At 23.9% G+C, this 20,022-nt stretch overlaps 1 protein-coding gene across 1 annotated transcript in view; it reads left to right on the plus strand.

Moving 5' to 3' along the window:
• The window catches only part of LOC117175304 (armadillo segment polarity protein-like), a 60,267-nt gene that overhangs the window by 33,002 nt on the left and 7,243 nt on the right, over positions 1 to 20,022 (plus strand). The window contains exons 7-9 of the mRNA XM_033365012.1: positions 1,420 to 1,593; positions 8,227 to 8,529; positions 13,960 to 14,056. Of these exons, the coding sequence (XP_033220903.1) occupies positions 1,420 to 1,593; positions 8,227 to 8,529; positions 13,960 to 14,056 (574 nt within the window). The remainder of the gene's footprint in view (positions 1 to 1,419; positions 1,594 to 8,226; positions 8,530 to 13,959; positions 14,057 to 20,022) is intronic.

Here is a 20,022-nt window from a genome sequence, read left to right on the forward strand (position 1 = left end):
ATGGAGAAGTTTCGAAAAGAATTAAAATTCTGAACTTGAAATTTTCAATTCTTAACTAATTCTGAGCTGAAATTATAATTTAACATTTTAATTTAAGAATATTAACAGGCTTCAAAAGAATAATAACATTTTTTAAAATTGCTAGGAAAACTGAAAATGATTGTTTATTTAGAAAAATTATTTGAAAATTCAATAATTTTAAAAGGTATTTAACAGTTGTTTAAAACTATGCAAAACAAAAATAATGTATCTTTTAATTTAAATAGGGAATTTTCATTCTTTTACCAAATTTATTGTTTGAACTGAAATTTGTCCGGAATAATAATAATTCTGACTTGGAACCGGGAATTTTCAAATTTAAAAAATTGAAAGTTAGTACTGACATTTTTTGAAAAAGAACAAACTTTTGAATTGGAACAGGATATTCTTCCAAAAAATTAGATTTTTTCTTGGAAATGGGGTTATGAAAATTTAAATAAATTCCAAGCTTGGAACAGGGAATTTTACAAAAAATTATCATTCTTCGTTGGAATGGAAAATTTTCCAAAAGTAATGAAATTTCGAATTGGAACAAGAAATTTTTAACGAATCCCGAGTTGTAACTGGAATTTGTCCAGGATAATAATAATTCTGAATTGGAAGCGGTAATTTTTAAATTCTAACCAATTGAGAACTAGTACTGAAAATTTTTGAAAAAGAACAAAATTCTGAATTGGAACAGGACATTTTTTCAAAGAATTATATTTTTTCTTGGAAAGGGGATTATAAAAATCTAAATAAATTTTAAGCTGGAACAGGGAATTTTTTAATAGAATGAATTCTAAGTTGAAACGGGATATTTTCGAGAGAGAAAAAAATTATGAATTGAAATAGGGGATTTTAGGAAAACATTCTAAATCTTAGTTGAATTGTAGAATGGTCGAAAAAAATTAAAAATCTGCATTTAAACAAGGAATTTTCAATATTTAACCAACTCTGAACTGCAATTAGAATTTAAAATGGTTTAAATGATATAATTTTCCACATTTTTAAATTGATTGATATGAATCTTTGAACTTTTCAATTTATAAAAGTAAAAAATTTGTAATTTGGCTTTTTAACTGGATTTAATTTTAAATTGTTCGATTGAAAAGTGTTAGTAGCTTCCATTTTATACGTGTAAATAATTGAGCATTCGAATACAAAATTGTCGAATAAAACAACTTTTAAACTTCAATTTTCAAAATTCAAGAGTTTCACTTTGAGTTCTTTCATTTGCAGTACAGTTTTTATTACTTTGAATGGAATAATTTTCAGATTTAGTGTTCGATTTTTTAAATTTCATTGACTTTGAAAAATGTTTGAAAACTGAGAATATTTTTCTTTGTCTAAAAAGGTCACCCTGAATTAATTATTCATTTTTTTTCTGACTTTTTATAGCAACGATCGTCCGTAGCGAGCACCGGAAGTCAAGTGACACCCGGAGCCTATGCGGATGGAGTTCGTATGGAAGAAATTGTGGAAGGTACCGTCGGAGCTCTTCACATTCTTGCACGAGAATCGCATAACAGAAGTGTCATCCGATCTCAAAATGTCGTTCCAATTTTCGTTCAGGTCAGAAAGAAGCATTTTTACCCGATAATTATTTTAAAATCTTATCACTTTCTTCATTAAATTTAGATTTTTCTTGTTTTTAAATTTTTTTAAAAATTTCATTGGCCGTGACAAAATTTTAAAATAGATCAAAATTTTCCCACGATTTTTGAAAATCCAGCAAATTAAATAAAATTCTTAAAATCTTCCATGTTCTTCTTTGATCATTTTTTAAATCTCTTAAAATTTTCTTAAACTTTCTGTTACAATAATTTTTCAAAGTGAAAAATCATTTTTTAATTTTCCTAAGAATTTTCAGAAAATGTTTATTCTTTCGTAGTCTTTCACAATTCTTAAACAAATTCTAAATTTTTTGTTTGAAATCTGCAAAAATCTACATTTTATGTTTTTAATTTGGCTATAAGTATTTCAAATTATTTCAAGTTCTAAATTTAATTCGAATCTTTTTTTTTTACTTCTAAATATCTCTTAATATTACTCTAATATTTTTACAAATAATAATTGTACTATTGTTACTTATAAATTCAAATTTAATTTTTTTTTTAATTTGCAGGATTTTCTAAAAGTTATAGAAAAAAATACCGTGCATTTTGAAATATATTTAAAAGTTCTAACAACAAATTCAAAAATGATTTTGAATTTGGAAACTTTTAAAACCTCTTCTAGTTTTTGCAAAATTTTAAAGCTTTTGAAGGATGCCTAGACTATTTAAAATAAAAATAATTTAACTTCGAATTTAAGAACTGTTAAGTTAAAAAAATTATTTTTCAATTTTTAATGTGTGGCTTAAAATTACTTGAAATAATATAAATTTGAAAAATTGTAAAGCTCATTGCTTGATTCTTTAATTTAGACTATTGAAAATGTTAACGTGGATTTATATTTTTGGAACTTACTGTGAATCTTTGAACTCTGTAATTCGTAAAAGTTCTAAATTTTTCAGTTTATTTGCATTTCATTTAAAATTTTACAATTGAAAAGTGTTAGTACCTTCGATTTTTTTCGTGTAAATTATGGAGAATTTGAAAACAAAATTTTTGAATTAAAAAACTTTTAAACTTCGATTTCTAAAGTTTAAAATTCAAGAGTTCCACTTTAAGTGCTTTAATTTGTAGTTTATTTTTTATTACTTTATATGGGAAAATATTAAGAATATAATTTGATTTCTTAAATTTCATTGGCCGTAAAAAATGTTTGCGAACCGGGAAAAAAAACCGGAAATTTTTTTCTTAGATTAAAACGGTCACCCTGAAAATCGTTGGTATACTTTTTTAAATTTCAAGAGCTTTCAATTCGAAATTATGAATTATTAACTATTATTTCAAAAACATTTAAAACCTCATATTAAAAAATTGTTTGAATAATGAATTTTTTAATTTGCATATTTTCTCATCTCTTGTCACCTTTCTTCAGTTGAAAAAGTACAATTTTATTCAAAATTTCATTTACACACCAAATACAGTTTTTATTACACTTTCCTAATTGACGAATCTTGAACCAAATGATCGAATTTTCAAACAAAAAAGATTAAACTTCAACCGGGAAGAGTTGAATTTTCAAACATAATCTTAACTTTCTAATTTGAACAGATGAATTTTTTACAAGCCAGATTAATTTTGAAGCAAGGAAGACGAATTTCCAACTAAAAAATATGACTTTTCTAACAAATAAGAATTTTTACACCAAAAGGATTGTTTTTTTTATCTAAAAATACAAGTGTTTAATAAATTAGTTGAAATTTTGATTTAAAAAATTAGTTTTTAAGAAAATAGTTGAATTTCGATTAATTATAAAATAAAAATATATATATTTTTTTTTAATAATTAGCTTTCAATCAAAAAGGATCAATTTTTAACCAAAGAAGATGTCTTTTTAACAAAACAGTTATATTTTCAACCAAATAGTAGAATTTTCCACCCAATAAGACGATTATACCTTTTTTTGTTTTGTTTTGGGTGAAAAGAACTAACTTTAAATCGAAATTGATTTTTTGAAGCAAGAGTTTAATTTTAAACAAAAAAAAGTTGGCTTTTTTAGAACCTAGATCAATTTTCAATAAAATAAATAAAATTTCAAACAATTTGTAGAATTTTGGACTAAACACCAAAAATATAATAGTAGGCTTCTTAATAAAAATTATTAACTTTAAAATATAAAAGGTGAATTTTGAACAATTAAAAAAACAGTATTTTCTAACAAAAGATAAATTTTTAACAACAACAAAATTTAAAAAAAAAATGAATTTTCTACCAAACAATATAATTTTTCGTCCAAAAACGATTACTTTTTAACAAAAGACTTTAATTTACAATAAAATAGTTAAATCTTGAATTAAATAGTAGAATTTGTAACCAAAAAGTAGAATATTAAACCAAAAATATTATTCATTACGAATTTTTTTGAATTTCTTTTTTTTCGATGAAGATTCATAATTTTAGTTGAAAGTTCGTTTTTTTTAATTAAATTAAATACTCGTTTTCTTGTAAACAATTTTTTTTTAACTACAAATTCAAATATTTTGTTAAAAAAAGTCAACTGATTAATTATAAATCAACTTTTTTGTTATTATTTCATGTTCCTGTTTTAAAAATGATCAGATCTAACTGTTTTTAAATTTTTTTTATGAAAGTTTTGTAGTCGAAATATCAACTATAAAATTTTTTGATAAACATTAATCTTTTTTATTGAAAATTGAACAATTTGCTTAACATTATTTTTCATTCTTGACTGAAAATTTTTGCTTGGTAGAAAATTCACTTTTTGGTCGAAATTTCATGTCTTTTTGGTTAAAAATGCAACTTCTCAGTTGAAGATTTATCTATTTTGGTTGAGGATTAAACTATTTTGTTAAAAATTAAACAATTTTGTATAAAATTCAACTTTTTTGTAGAAATTTCGTTTTTATCGTTGTTGTTTTAATTGAAGATTAATTTTTCTCAAAAATTCATCTGCCTAATTTTTTGTTTAAAAAAATGAACTTTTATGGTTTAAAAATGCAGACTTTTCATCTTTTTTGTTTGGAAAATCAACAATTTGGTAACAGATTTAACTAAGTTGAAAATTATTCTTATTGTTGAAAATTGTTGCTTTCGAGTCGAAAATTCAACTGTTTTGTAGGAAAATCGTTTTTTTTTTGTAGAAAATGTAACTGTTTGTTTGAAAATTCATTAACTTGCGTTGAGAATTTAATTTTTGTTTAAATGAGTTTAATTGAAAATTTATTTTGTGGGAGTGAAATTGGATTTTTTTCAATTTGTTCATTTGTTACTAAAATAATTGATATTTTGGTTGAAAATCAATTTTTGTATTGAAAATTCAACAATTTTGTGGAAGGCGAATTTTTTGGGGCGAAAATTCTTATTTTCAGGACGAAAATTCAACTTTCTTGTAGAAAATTAGTCTTTTTGGCTGGAAAATTCAACTACTAGATTAAAAAATTTCAGCAACTCAACTATTTGGTTGAAAATTAACTTTTTTCGTTAAAATTAGTATTTTTGGTTTAAAACTTATTATTTTCTGTTAAAAAATCATCTTTTTGGCTTAAAAATTTAACTTTGGTGCTGAAATTGAAATTGAATGACACAAATACATTTATTTGTGTTAAGAATTGTATTTTTGTTAAAAAATTTTTTTACAGATTTAACTATTGGGTTAAAAATTAATCTTATTCTTGAAAATTCATGCGTTTGAGCCGAAAATTAAACGGTTTTGTGGAAACCCCGCTTTTTTGTTGTTGTAGAAAATCTAACTATTTGTTTAAAAATACATTTTCTTGTGTTGAGAATTAGATTTTTGTTTAAATTGGGTTTTCTGGGTTGAAAATTAATATTTTCTGTAAAAACAATGTCTTTTTGGCTTCAAACTTAAATTTTTTGGCTGAAAATAAAATGTTATGTTAAAAATGCATTTTTTTGTATTAGGAATTTTATTTTTGTTAAAAATGATTTTATTTACATCAAAAATTAACTTTTTTTATTGAAAATCGTTGCTTTCGAGTCGAAAATTCAACTGTTTTGCAGAAAACCCGTTTTTTTTATGAAGAAAATTTAAGTTTGCTTGAAAATTCATTTACTTATGTTGAATATTAGTTTTTTTTTGTGTAGAAAATTTATTTTTTGGGCGTGAAAATTGATTTTTGTTTAAATATGTTCATTTATTACTAAAATAGTAGATATTTTTGTTGAAAATAAATTTCTTTTATCGTAAATTCAACTTTAAAAAAAACCGTAAATTCAGCGTTTTGTCAAAAATAATTTTTCCTTTTTTTAAATTGAAAATTAGTTCGCAGTGGAAATGTAAATACTCGATTTTCAGGTGGTTGTTTGAATAAAAGAAAAAAAAAACTTCTGGGCATCTTTTGATTTAAAACAAATTACAACTTGTTTGTCTTATTTTACATTTAATTATCACTTATTTGTCACTTATTTTAGAAAAAAATATGACCTATTCACCTTTTTTTTCACTGAAATAGAAATTCAGAGACAGGAATTATTAGACAGAACAATTTAATTATCCCTCTTATTATATGATTTAAAAATCAATTAATTTCTTGCTAAAAGTTTTGCTGAAATTTATTGACTTTCGCAATTTATAATATATGTGAAAAAACCGTGGGACCACCTCCAGGGTGACCATTTTTTTTTTTTTTTTTTTGAAAATTGGATTTTTGTTTAAATTAGTTTTTCTGGGTTGAAAATTAATATTTCCTGCAAAAAAAATCGTCTTTTTGGCTTCCAACTTAAATTTATGGGCTGAAAATGAAATTTTATGTTAAAAATGCATTTTTGTTTTGTTAGGAATTTTATTTTTGTTAAAAATTAGTTTATTTAGATTGAAAATTAACTGTTTTATTGAAAATATCGTTGCTTTCGAGTCAAAAATTCAACTGTTTTGTAGAAAACCCGTTTTTTTTATGAAGAAAATTTAACAATTTGTTTGAACATTCATTTACTTATTTTAAGAATTAGTTTCTTTTGTGTAGAAAATTTATTTTTTGGGCGTGAAAATTTATTTATTTAAAAATATGTTCATTTGTTACTAAAATAGTTGATATTTTTGTTGAAAATAAATATATTTTATCGTAAATTGAACTATTTTGTGGTTTAAAAATGCAAGCTATTCATCTTTTTTGCTCGAAAAATCAACAATTTGGTAACGGATTTAACTATTTTGTAAACAATTAAATGGTTTTGATTTAAATATCAATTAATTTCTTGCAAAAAGTTTTGCGGAAATTTATCGACTTCCGCAATTTATAATATATGTGAAAAAATCATGGGTTTTGCAAAGAAAGGTAATTTTTTTATAAACCGGGAGAAACCCGGAAGACAAAAATAAAAAAAAATGGCCACCTCCGGGGCGGTCATTTTTTTTTTGAAAATTGGATTTTTGTTTAAATTAGTTTTTCTGGGTTGAAAATTAATATTTTCTGTGAAAAAATCGTCTTTTTGGTTTCAAACTTAAATTTTTTGGCTAAAAATGAAATTTGATGTTAAAAATGCATTTTTTTGTGTTAAGAATTTGATTTTTCTTAAAAATTAGTTTATTTAGATTGAAAATTAACTTTTCTATTGAAAATCGTTGCTTTAGAGTTGAAAATTCAACTGTTTTGTAGAAAACCCGTTTTGTCATGAAGAAAATTTAACAATTTGTTTGAAAATTCATTTACTTATGTTGAGAATTAGTTTTTTTGTGCAGAAAATTTATTTTTTGGGGGTGAAAATTTATTGTTTTTAAATATGATTTCGAAAAATCAACAATTTGGTAACGGATTTAACTATTTTGTAAACAATTAAATGGTTTTGATTTAAAAATCAATTAATTTCTTGCAAAAAGTTTTGCGGAAATTTATCGACTTCCGCAATTTATAATATTTGTGAAAAATTCATGGGTTTTGCAAAGAAAGGTAATTTTTTTATAAACCGGGAGAAACCCGGAAGACAAAAATAAATAAAAAAATGGCCACCTCCACGGTGGTCATTTTTTTTTTTTTTTTTGAAAATTGGATTTTTGTTTAAATTAGTTTTTCTGGGTTGAAAATTAATATTTTCTGTGAGAAAATCGTCTTTTTGGTTTCAAACTTAATTTTTTTGGCTGAAAATGAAATTGTATGTTACAAATGCATTTTTTTGTGTTAAGAATTTGATTTTTCTTAAAAATTAGTTTGTTTAGATTGAAAATTAACTTTTCTATTGAAAATCGTTGCTTTAGAGTTGAAAATTCAACTGTTTTGTAGAAAACCCGTTTTGTCATGAAGAAAATTTAACAATTTGTTCGAAAATTCATTTACTTATGTTGAGAATTAGTTTTTTTGTGCAGAAAATTTATTTTTGGGTCTGAAAATTTATTTTTTTTTAAATATGATTTCGAAACATCAACAATTTGGTAACGGATTTAACTATTTTGCAAACAATTAAATGGTATTGATTTAAAAGTCAATTAATTTCTTGCAAAAAGTTTTGCTGAAATTTATCGAATTCCGCAATTTATAATATATGTGAAAAATTCATGGGTTTTGCAAAGAAAGGTAATTTTTTTATAAACCGGGAGAAACCCGGAAGACAAAAATTAAAAAAAAAAATGGCCACCCTGGGCAGAGATTGATATTAAAATTGCACAATATTGATATTTCAGTTGTTATTCAACGAAATTGAAAATATTCAACGTGTCGCGGCCGGCGTTCTCTGCGAATTGGCAGCGGACAAGGAAGGCGCGGAAATGATTGAACAGGAAGGTGCGACAGCACCTTTAACCGAACTTTTGCATTCGAGAAACGAGGGTGTTGCCACTTACGCAGCCGCAGTTTTATTCCGCATGTCGGAAGATAAACCGCAAGACTACAAAAAAAGACTTTCCATGGAATTAACGAATTCTCTCTTTCGCGAAGATCCGAATTTATGGAACGGCGGTGATTTTGGAATGGGTCCTGATTTACAGGTAAGAAAGTTCTTTTTTTTTTCAATTTGCATTTAAACTGAATAATTGATATATATTTTTAAATTAAAGAACTAGTTTTTTTAAAAATATATTTGTAACTTTTTATTATTTTTATATTGTACTTTTATCGAATGCTCGTGAAGACAAGATTAGATAGTGATTGCTAATTGCCAGGTATGAAATGACTTTAAATCCCTGGAGCACTCTTTGCTTGGAATTTTTATTTTATTCCCATAGAGATTCTTTCTTTTTTTTTCGAGATTTTAATCAATTTTATAGTTTTGCATCGTTCATTTTCATGTTCATTGACTCATTATGCACAACTTATTTTTTATTGTGAAACACCACTCTTCATTAGTCATGCTTTCTTGTTTATAAAAAAGGTTTTTGATTAGTTGAAATTTTAGAAAGTGTTATTAAATTAGGTGGCTGCTTCTAAAATTAGGAGCAAGGACAAGATTTTTGATCCTTTTTTAAATATTCTTAGATCGTATATGGATACGAAAATAGAAATACGAAATTTTTATTTCGAAATATTTTTTATTTTATTCAATTCCATGAGAAGTTAATCAGGGTTCTCTGGAAATGTGAAATTATGATTAACATAGACATCACTTTTTGTATTATACTATTTTTTATTTTATAAGAAAATTCAACTGTTTTTAGTTGAAGATAATTATTTTTAAATGAAAATTTTGCGAATAAAATTTCAACATTTTTGACTTGAAAATCATACTTTTTGGCTCGAAATACAACTATTTTGTTGAAAATTCGTTTTTAGGGTTGAAAATTCAACTAATAAATCACTTATGTACTTATTGAAAATTCTTCTTTATGGTTTGATAATTCATTTTTTCTTTTTTCGCTTGAAAATTAAATTCTTCAATTTGTTTATTTGTAACTAAAATAATTGATATTTTGCTTGAAGATTATTTGGTTGAAAATTGACTTTTTTTTCGTAAAAATTAATATTTCTGCGTTAAAAATTAATATTCACTGTAAAAAAATCGTCTTTTTGGCTTGAAAATTTAACTTTTTGGTTGAAAGTTAAATGTAATGTAAAAAATTGATTTTTTTGTTGTTTAAGAATCGAAATTTTGGTTGAAAATTAGTTACCTTAGATTGAGTGTTCCACTATCTTGGTTGAAAATTAACTTTTTTTTGTGATAGAAAAATCTATTTTTTTCGACCTAGAAAATTCAACTATTTGTTTGAAAATTCATTTACTTGTGTTGAGAATATAATGTTTGTTTAAATCAATTTTGTTGTTGAAAATTCATTTTTGCGTGAAAATTGATTTTTTTTTAATCCATTCAATTGTAACTAAAATCGTTAATATTTTGTTTGAATATAAATTTTTGGATTGAAAATTCAACTATTTGGTTGAAGATCAACTTTTTTCGGAAAAATTAATATTTATGGGTTAAAAATTAATATTTTCTGTAAAAAAAATCGTCTTTTGGGCTTGAAAATTTAACTTTTTGGCTGAAAATGAAATTTTATGTTGAAAATACTTTTTTTTGTGTCAAGAATTTTATTTTTGTTAAAAATTAGTTTATTTACATTGAAAATTAACTTTTTTGTTGAAAATCAACTATTTTTTTGTGTAATATCGACTATTTAGTTGAAAATTATTCTTATTGTTTAAAATTGTTGCATTCGAGTCGAAAATTCAAGTGTTTTGTAGGAAAATCTTTTTTTTGGAAAAAATGTAACGGTTTGTTTAAAAATTGATTTACTTGCGTTGAGAATTTAATTTTTGTTTAAATGAGTTTTTTTAATTGAAAATTTATTGTGTGGAAGTGAAATTTGAATTTTTTTCTAATTTGTTCATTTGTTACTAAAATAATTGATGTTTGGGTTGAAAATAAATTTTTGTATTGAAAATATAACTATTTTGTGGATGATGAATTTTTAGGAGGAAAATTCGTATTTTCAGGATGAAAATTCAACTGTCTTGTAGAAAATTATTCTTTTTGGCTGGAAAATTAAGCTACTGGATTAAAAAATTCAGCAATTCAACTATTTGGTTGAAAATTAACTTTTTTTGTTAAAATTAATATTTATGGGTTAAAAATTAATATATTCTGTGAAAAAATCATCTTTTTGGTTGAAAATTTAACTTTTTGGCTGAAAATGAGATTTTATGTTGAAAATACATTTTTTGGTGTCAAGAATTTTATTTTTGTTAAAAATTAGTTTATTTAGATTGAAAATGAACTTTTTGGTTAAAAGTTAATTTGTTGTTTTGCAAATTCAACTGTTTGGTTAAAAATTAATCTTATTGTTGAAAATTCATGCGTTTGAGCCGAAAATTTAACGGTTTTGTGGAAAACCCGCTTTTTTGTTGTTGTAGAAAATCTAACTATTTATTTGAAAATCCATTTACTTGTGTTGAGAATTAGATTTTTGTTTGAATTAGTTGTTCTGGGTTGAAAATTCATTTTTTGGGCGTGAAAATTGTTTTTTTTTTATTTGTTCACTTGTAACTAAAATAGTTGATTTTTTTTTAAATAAACATTTTTATTGTAAATTCAACTATTTTGTGGTATATGGATTTGTGTCTGGAAAGTTTATATTTTTGGGAGGAAAATTAAACTGTTTTGTAGAAAATTTGTATTTTTTGCTGCAAAATTAAACTGTTTTTGTGAAAAATTCTACTATTTGGTTAAAAATGAACTTTTTTCGCAAAAATTAATATTTTCTGTAAAAAAAAACTCGTCATTCTGTCTTGAAAATTTTACACTTTTTGGTTGATAATTAAATTTTTGGTTAAAAATGAATCTAATTGTTTAAAAAATCGTGCCTTCGAGTCGAAAATTCAACTGTTTTGTAGAAAAATTTTTTTTTTTGTAGAAAATTTAACTATTTGTTTGAAAAATCATTTACTTGTGTTGAGAAGTGAATTTTTGTTTAAATTAGTTTTTTTGGGTTGAAAATTCATTGTTTAAGGGTGAAAATTGAATTTCGTTTAATTTATTTATTTCTAACTGAAATAGGTGATATTTTGGTTGAGAATCAATTTTTTATTTTATTTTTTTTTTTGAAAATTCAACTATGTGGTTGAAGATGAATGTTTTGGGGGAAAGTTTGTATTTTCAGGATAAAAATTCAACTGTCTTCTAGAAAATTAGTCATTTGTTGGTTAAAAATTACTATTTTCTGTAAAACAATCATCTTTTTGGCTTCAAACTTTAATTTTTTGGCTGAAAATGAAATTTTATGTTAAAAATGCATTTTATTTGTGTTAAGAATTTTATTTTTGTTAAAAATGAGTTTATTTAGATTGAAAATTAACTTTTTCATTGAAAATTGTTGCTTTCGATTCGAAAATTCAACTGTTTTGTAGAAAAACCGTTTTTTTTATGTAGAAAATTTAACAATTTGTTTGAAAATTCATGTACTTGTGTTGAGAATTAGATTTTTTTTGGTAAAATTTTTTTTTGCGTCAAAATTGATTTTTTTTATTTGTTCATTTGTAACTAAAATAGTTGATATTTTTGTTGAAAATAAATTTATTTTATCGTAAATTGGACTATTTTGTGGAAGGTAAATTTTTGTGTTGAAATTTTGTATTTTGGGAGGAGAATTCAACTTTTTTGTGGAAAATTTGTCTTTCTGGCTGGAAAATTAATCCACTGTTGTAAAAAATTCTTCTGTTTGGTTAAAAGTTAACTTTTTTATTGAAAAATCCTATTTTTTGTTCAAAAATTTTAAGTATTTGGTGAAAATGAACTTTTTTTGTAAAAATTGATATTTGTGGGTTGAAAATTTATGTTTTCTTTTTAAAAAATCGTATTTTTGCCTTAGAAATTTAACTTTTTTGTTGAGAATTAAATTTCATTTTGAAACACCTTTTTTTTGTTGTATAAATTCAACTATTTAGTTGAAAATGAACTTTTTGTTGGAAATTCATATTTTTCTGTATAAATCCAACTATTTGGTTAATCTTATTGCTGAAAAATCCTGCTTCCGAGTTTAAAATTAAATTTTGTAGTACACAAATGTTTTTTAAAATTAAATTATTTGGTTGACACTACATTTTTTGGGCATGCATTTTTTTGAATTTGTTCATTTTGAATTAAAATAGTTGATATTGGATTGAAAATTTACTTTTTTGGTTGAAAATTCAACTATTTTGTTCCAAATGCAAGTCTTGGGTTGAAAATGATTTTTTCTCTGTGATCTGTTTGCGTTTAAAAATCTAATGTTTTCTAAAATATTTATATTTTCAGTTTGAAAACTCAACTCTTTTGTTTAAAATTTAAGTTTTTGGAAAAAAAATTCGTCTTTTTGGATTGAAAATTCGATTGAAATATCAATTATGACATTTTTCGTGAAGAATTCATTTTTATTGATTCGAGAATTTAACTACTTGACTGAGAATTAAAGTACATTGTCAAACTTTTTTTTTTCATAATTGTTTTTTGGGTTGAAAATTCAACTGTTTTGATTGAAAATGAACTTTTTGTTGGAAATTTATATTTTTCTGTATAAATTCAACTATTTGGTTAATCTTATTGTTGAAAAATCTTGCTTCCGAGTTAAAAAAATAAATTGTATTGCTTTGCAAATTCAAGTATTTGGTTCTAAATGCAAGTGTTATGTTTAAAATAATTTTGTTCTGTCATCTGTTGTCGGCTTGAATTTCAATTTTTTTTTTGTTACAAAATTTAAATTTAAACCTGTTTTAGTTAAAAATAAACTTTTCTGTTTGAAAATTTAACTATTTTGTTGAAAACATCTTTTGTTTTGAAAATTTATATTTTTGGTATAAAAATATATTTGATTCAAATTAATTTTTTTCTAGGAAATTCCTGTAGTCTGTTTTAAAATTCACCTTTATTGTTTCTAGAATTTAACGACTTTGTTAAAAATTAATTTTTCTGCTTCAAGATAATCATTTTAGTTCAGAATTTATTTCTGACTGAAAATTTAACATTTTTTTTCTTAAAAATGTCGTTTTTGGTGTTGAAAATTCAGGTAATTTAAAATACAATATATTTCGATTGTTACTTTTAGGAATATTGTACCTAATTTAATTTCTTTAATTTCTAATTTAATTTCTCCTAAATCTGCAAATATGAAATTTGATTTAAGATTTAAATACTAGGTGTTGTGCCTGATGAAACGATGGATTAAATCTTTAAATCCATAATGAGTATTTTCCAATTGTTACACCTGCATGGGAATGTTCTTCGAAATTTATATGTTGACTCTCATGTGAAAGAATATATGTATTATCATCATTCCTCTCAGTTTTAGAATTTGAGTTTTTTTTCTTTTTCTTTTTCGTTAAAATTAAGTAGTTTCACAGTTTTCACTAATTAATTGACGTCACTGAGCTTCCTTCAGCGATCCCAAGGTATTACGACACGCTTGTAGATAATAAATGTTGTTGTGTTGACCTTTGCTATACCTAATCTCTAGGACATTCTTGGGCCTGATCAACCCTATGACGGTATGTATGGACAAGGACCCCCTAGTGTACACAGCAGCCATGGAGGTCGAAATTATCAACAACAAGGTAATAATTGTCTTGAAAATTTCCTAAAAAGATTCGATTTTCATACTCGATAAGAGTTGTTAAAAACTCGATTGAAAATTAGTTCTTGCCGTCAATCAGAAGACTACTTTCGTCAGAGTGGCCTGGGAAACCGGGAAATGACAGGGATTTTTTTTTTTTTTTACCGGGAATTTTACAAAGGGGGAGGTCATATTTTTTTCAGCGTTTTCTCTCGATTTGACCTTCCCATGACCTTGAACCTGACGCGATAAAGGTCAGCGGACACCAGGTTCGTAATCAGCGACCCCAAAAACCTATAAGATATTTTTTTTAAATTTTTTAACCGTTTTTTCTCGATTTGACCTTCAAAAGACCTTCAAATGACCTTGAACCTGAAGTGATAGAGTTCAACGGATGCCAGATTCGTAATTAGCGACTCCAAAAACCTATGACAGTTGGTGGGTAGTGGTGTTTCCTATATTTGTAGGGGGTGGGGGTGGCTGGGGGGTGGAGGGTAGTCCGTTTAGCGTGCAATCGACTCGGGATACTTATAAGATACTACCATGATTTTTTCAGATTTTTTGGTCCAAAAATAAATTAGGCCAAAAACCGGCCTTACCGACCCTCCCCCTTTGTAGAAGAAAAATCTGTCCACGTTCGATTTCAACAGTTTTTAAATAATTAGTTGAATTTTTATGGTTTTCAATTATGCTATTATTCAAATTGCAATTCGTAATTAAAAATTTTTTTACTTTAAACATTTTCCATTTAAAATTTGTGATTTTTAAGCTTAGATTTTTAATTCAAAGAGTTTTTAAATTGTTAAAGAATTGAAAAAATAAATAATAAAAGCCTTTGATGTTGAAATTTTTGGAGAAAACAAACATTTTTATTTAATAAATAAATATATTTTTTTAAATTTATCTTTACTTCAAGTAATAAAAAGTGAAGAAAAACGATTTGAAAAAAGAATTTTCAATTAAAAAATAACTTCATGATAATATATTCTTGATTAAAAGATTTTATTAAATTAAAAATATTGTTTTAGTTTAAAATATTCAATTTTTAACCCATATAATTTGAAATTTGTAATTAAAAAAATCATTAATCATTGAATATTTAGCAATATTTGAATTTTTATTTAAGACAAGTAAATTTAAATCAAATATTTAAAAGTAAAGAATCTTTAACTCAATTGTTTGAAGGATACAGGTTTAATTGTTGTATTTACAAATTAACATTTGTAGAACAAATATGAGTAATTTTAAGAGATATTTAGGAGTTTTAAAAGAATAAAAAATTATCGTGCAAATTTTAGAAAGTGTTCTTAAAATCTTCTAGAATCTTTTTTGAAAATTTTGTTTGAATCTTTGAAAAACTTTTTAAATATTCAAATATTCAAATTTTGCCTACAAATAATAAATGTTCAACTGTTGTTTATACAACCAAATTGTAAAGAAATGTTATAAAATTTTCAGGATTTTCTGAAAATTGTAGAAAAAAATCAATTAATTTTGACAGATATTTAGAAGTTCTGAAAAAAGTTCGAAAATAATTTTAAATTTAAAACAAATTTAACAAAAGATTAATTTACTAACAAAAAAGAAGAATATTCAATAAAATTTAAGAATTCTCAACCAAAAAGATGAATTTTTATCGAATAAATAAGCATTTTTTTAACAAAAAGTTTATTTTACCACAAAAATGACGATTTTTTAACAAAATTAAAAAATTCTCAACCAAAAAGTGAAATTTTCAACTAAACAGGAATAATTATTAAACAAAAAGGTAAATTTACTACCAAAAAAAGATGAAGTTTCAACAAAAGTTCAAGAATTCTGAACCAAAAAGTTGAATTTTAACTGAACAAGAAAGAGTTTTGTAACAAAAAGATTAATTTACTACCACAAAAAACGATTTTGCGATAAAATTTAGAAATTTTCAACTAAAAAAAAGAATATGTAACTAAAAAATAAGTATTTTCATACAAAAAATCAATTTACTACCAAAAAAGAGGAATTTTCAATAAAATTTAAGAATTCTCAACCAAAAAGACGAATTTTTAAAGAAGAAATAAGAATTTTTGAAGAGAAAGATTAATTTACTACCAAAAAGGACGAAGTTTTAACAAAATTCTCAGCCAAAAAGTTAATATTACAAATTAAAAAGTAAGAATTAAAAAAAAAGATAAATTTACTACCACAAAATTCGAAGTTTCAATAAAATTCAGAATTCTCAACCAAAGAGACGAATTTTTAAACAAAAAGATTAATTTACTACAAAAAATGACTCATGCAAAATTATCATGCAAATTTTAGAAAGTTTTCTCAAAATCTTCTAGAATCTTTTTTGTAAATTTTGTTTAAATTTTTGGAAAACTTTTTAAATATGCTCTTAAAATAATTTTTCAAAATGACAAATTATTTTTAATTTTTCTATAAATCTTAAGAAAATATTTTTATTCTTTTGAAGCATTTCACAATTCTTGAAAAGAATCTAATTTTTTTGTTTGAAATTTGCAAAAATCTACATTTTTTTTTTATATATTATGCTATCATTTCAAGTAAATTTTCTATCAAATTGTTATACTTTTAAGCCAAAAAAAACGAACTTCCTTCAAAATACTAAAATTTTTGACCCCTAACTATGGATTTTCGACTAAAATTATGAATCCTTAAACAAAAAGAAATTCTTTAAAAAAATTAGTTTTGTTTTCAATGGAATTATTGCAATGAAACCGGTAACATTTGATAGAATTTTAATCAAAATGATTTTAATTTGAGATAAAAAAAAACAATTGTATTTTTAATAAAAAAGGATGAATTTTCAATTAGAAAAGATAAATTTTTAATTTAAAATTTCAATTTTTCAACAAAAAATTAAAGAGTAACATTTTTAGTTTAAACAAATTTTACTCCAACAAACAAAAACAACGAATTTTCAACAAAAGAGTTGATTTTTTAATAAAATAGTTCAATCTTCAAGTCAAAAAGACGCATTTTTTCGAAGACAGTTGAATTTTCAACTCAAAAATATATGTCTTTGAACCAAAAATAGTTGCGTCACATTTTTACTTTGAAATTAATTCTCAACGGTGAAGCATAATTTTCTAGTTAAAATGGCAAATTTTCAACAAAATAGATGAATTTTCAACTAAAAAATATGTTTTTGTAATAAAACTGTTAATTTTTTACAAAATAGTTCAATTTTTGACCTGAAAATATGAATTTTTATCTAAAATGACTTTAAATTAAACTTTAAATCAAGTAGTCGATTTTTCAAAAAAAAAAAAGGGAATTTCGAAACACAGCAGGAAATAGTTGATATTTTATTCAAAAGGGATATTAATTTCAAATAAAAAACAGTTAAATTCAACCAAAATGACGAATTTTTAACAAAATATTTGGTTACTCAACCAAAACAGATTAATTTATAACAAATAGTTGCATTTTTCATCAAACAGGATCAATTTTCAACTAGAAAAAATTAATTTTCAAACTAAACTGGAACACATTAAATTACGTTACATTTTTAGTTTCAAGAAATTGACTCAACAAAAACAAAAAAAAAACGTAATTTCCAGATAGCTAAATTTTCAACGAAAAATTAAGGAATTTTCAACGAAAAAGTTCAAAATTAAAGCCTAAAGATGAATTTTTTAACCTACAAGATTAATTTTCTAAAAATTAAATACTTGAATTTTCAAACGAATAGATTAATCTTCAGCAGAAAAAAAATGAATTTTTATTAAAGTAGTTCAATATTCAACTAAGTATATGGATTTTTTATTTTTAAAATATGATTTTTTAACAAAATAATTGCATTTTCCTCAAAATAGTTTTATTTTCAACAAAATAAGAATTTTTTTATTATTATATTTTTAACGATTCATCTCTTTGATTAAAAATTTTAATATGTTCCATTTTTAGAAAATTAATCTTCTAGGTTAAAAAAATCATCTTTGATGTGTTCCAGTTCAGTTTGAAAATTAATATTTTTAATTGAAAATTGATTTTTTCTAATTGAAAATTGATCCTGTTTTTTGGTGAAAAATGCAACTATTTTGTTAAAAATTCGTCATTTTGGTTGAATTCAACTGTTTTTTATTTGAAATTAATATCCTTTTTGAATAAAATATCAACTATTACCTGTTGTGTTTCGAATTTCTTGTTTTTTTTTCTTTGAAAAATCGACTACTTGATTTGAAGTTTATTTGCTAAAAAATTAATTTCCTTTTGGTTGAGGAGTTATCATTTTAGTTAAAAATTCATATTTTCAGGTCGAAAATTTAACTATTTTAATGAAAATTTAACTATTTATTAAAAAATTAACATTTTTAATACAAAAACATATTTTTGAGTTGAAAATTCATCGGTTTTGCTGAAAATTCGTCATTTTTTGTTGAAAATACCTCTCTTTGTTTGAAAATTTAACTATTTTGTTGAAAATTCGTTTTTTTGTTTGGTTTTGTTAAGTTTATTTTGTTAACTAAAAATGTTATTATTTCATTTTTGGTTGAAAAATTGATTCTTTAAATTAAAAATTTATCTGTTATGATTGAAAATTCATCCTTTTTTATTAAAAATACAACTGTTTTTTTATTTCAAATTACAATATTTTTTGTTAAAATCCTATCAAATATTATCTATTTCATTGCCAATTTCTCGTTTTTGATCGGAAAATTAACTACTCGATTAAAAAAAATTTTTTTAATAATTTCTTTTTGGTTGAAGATTCATAATTTGAATCGAAAATGCATAGTTTAGGGTCAAAAATTTCTCTATTTTAAAGAAGGTTCGTCTTTTTGGGCTAAAAGTGTAACAATTTCGTAGAAAATTTACTTACGCGGTTGAAAATTAACTTTTTTGTGGAAAATTAATTTTAATCTAAAAATATGAAGATTCCATGTTTGGTTCAAAAAATATTTTTTCTTAGTTGAAAATCCAATTTTGTTAAAAAAGATTCTTTTTTTTTGGCTAAAATGTTATTTTTTTTGTTACTTTTTCATTTTTGGTTGAAAAATTATATTATAAAATCCTATCAAATATTGCCTCTTTCTTATGGACAATTCTTCTTTTTGTATTGAAAAATCAACTACTTAATTTAAAATAAAACTATTTTTTTAATAATATTTTTTTTTGGTTGAAGATTCATCATTTTAGTCGAAAATTCATACTAAGGGGTACAAAATTCTACTGTTTTGAAGAAAGTAAGTTTTTTGGTTTAAAAGTGTAACAATTTGGTAGATAATTAAACTAATTCATCGTTTTTCATCGAAATTCATCGTTTTCGATTAAAAGTTAAACAGTGGTTAGAAAGTTATTCTTATTTGTTCAAAATTAATTTTGTAATCTAGAAATTTGTGTTCCATGTTCGATTAAATAAATATATTTTTTTTTTGCAATTGAAAATTTGATTATTTGGTTAAAAATTCAACTATTTTGTGGACAATTTGTCTATTGTGCTTGAAAGTTCAACGTTTTGTTTCTTAGTCCTCAAACGGTACACTCCTTTCTGGCCCCTACTAAAGGTACACTAGTGCGAATTTGGCTTTTGTATTTTCAACGTCGAATATAAAAAAGAAGATTGAGACTAGAAACATGTTAAACCCATGTTTTTTGTGCGAAATTGCCTGCTGAATCTAATGTTTATATAGAAATTTGGATAATAATTTATTTGCCCCATGATAATTTGTTATAAATAAATCGGCGTTTTTTAAAAATCACTTTTTTGGAAAAAATTCGCCATTTCTTCGCATTTTATTCAAATTAAGTAAATTTTGCGGGATTTTGCAGTTAATGGAACACACAATCATGAAAAAGTATTGTTTATGCCGAGAATGTGATTCTAGTAGTTTTCTCGGGGGTATTTTCAAATGCAGGTAATGGAACAATTGTGGGTCCGGATGCAATAAGGGCACATAAAATTTTTTCGTGCGAAAACGAAGTCCCCTGGAGGCTTTAGAAAAAATTTTCGAATTTTAATTT

This window comes from Belonocnema kinseyi, chromosome 6 (genome assembly GCF_010883055.1).
Source record: "Belonocnema kinseyi isolate 2016_QV_RU_SX_M_011 chromosome 6, B_treatae_v1, whole genome shotgun sequence".
NCBI classification, from domain to species: Eukaryota; Metazoa; Arthropoda; class Insecta; order Hymenoptera; family Cynipidae; genus Belonocnema; species Belonocnema kinseyi.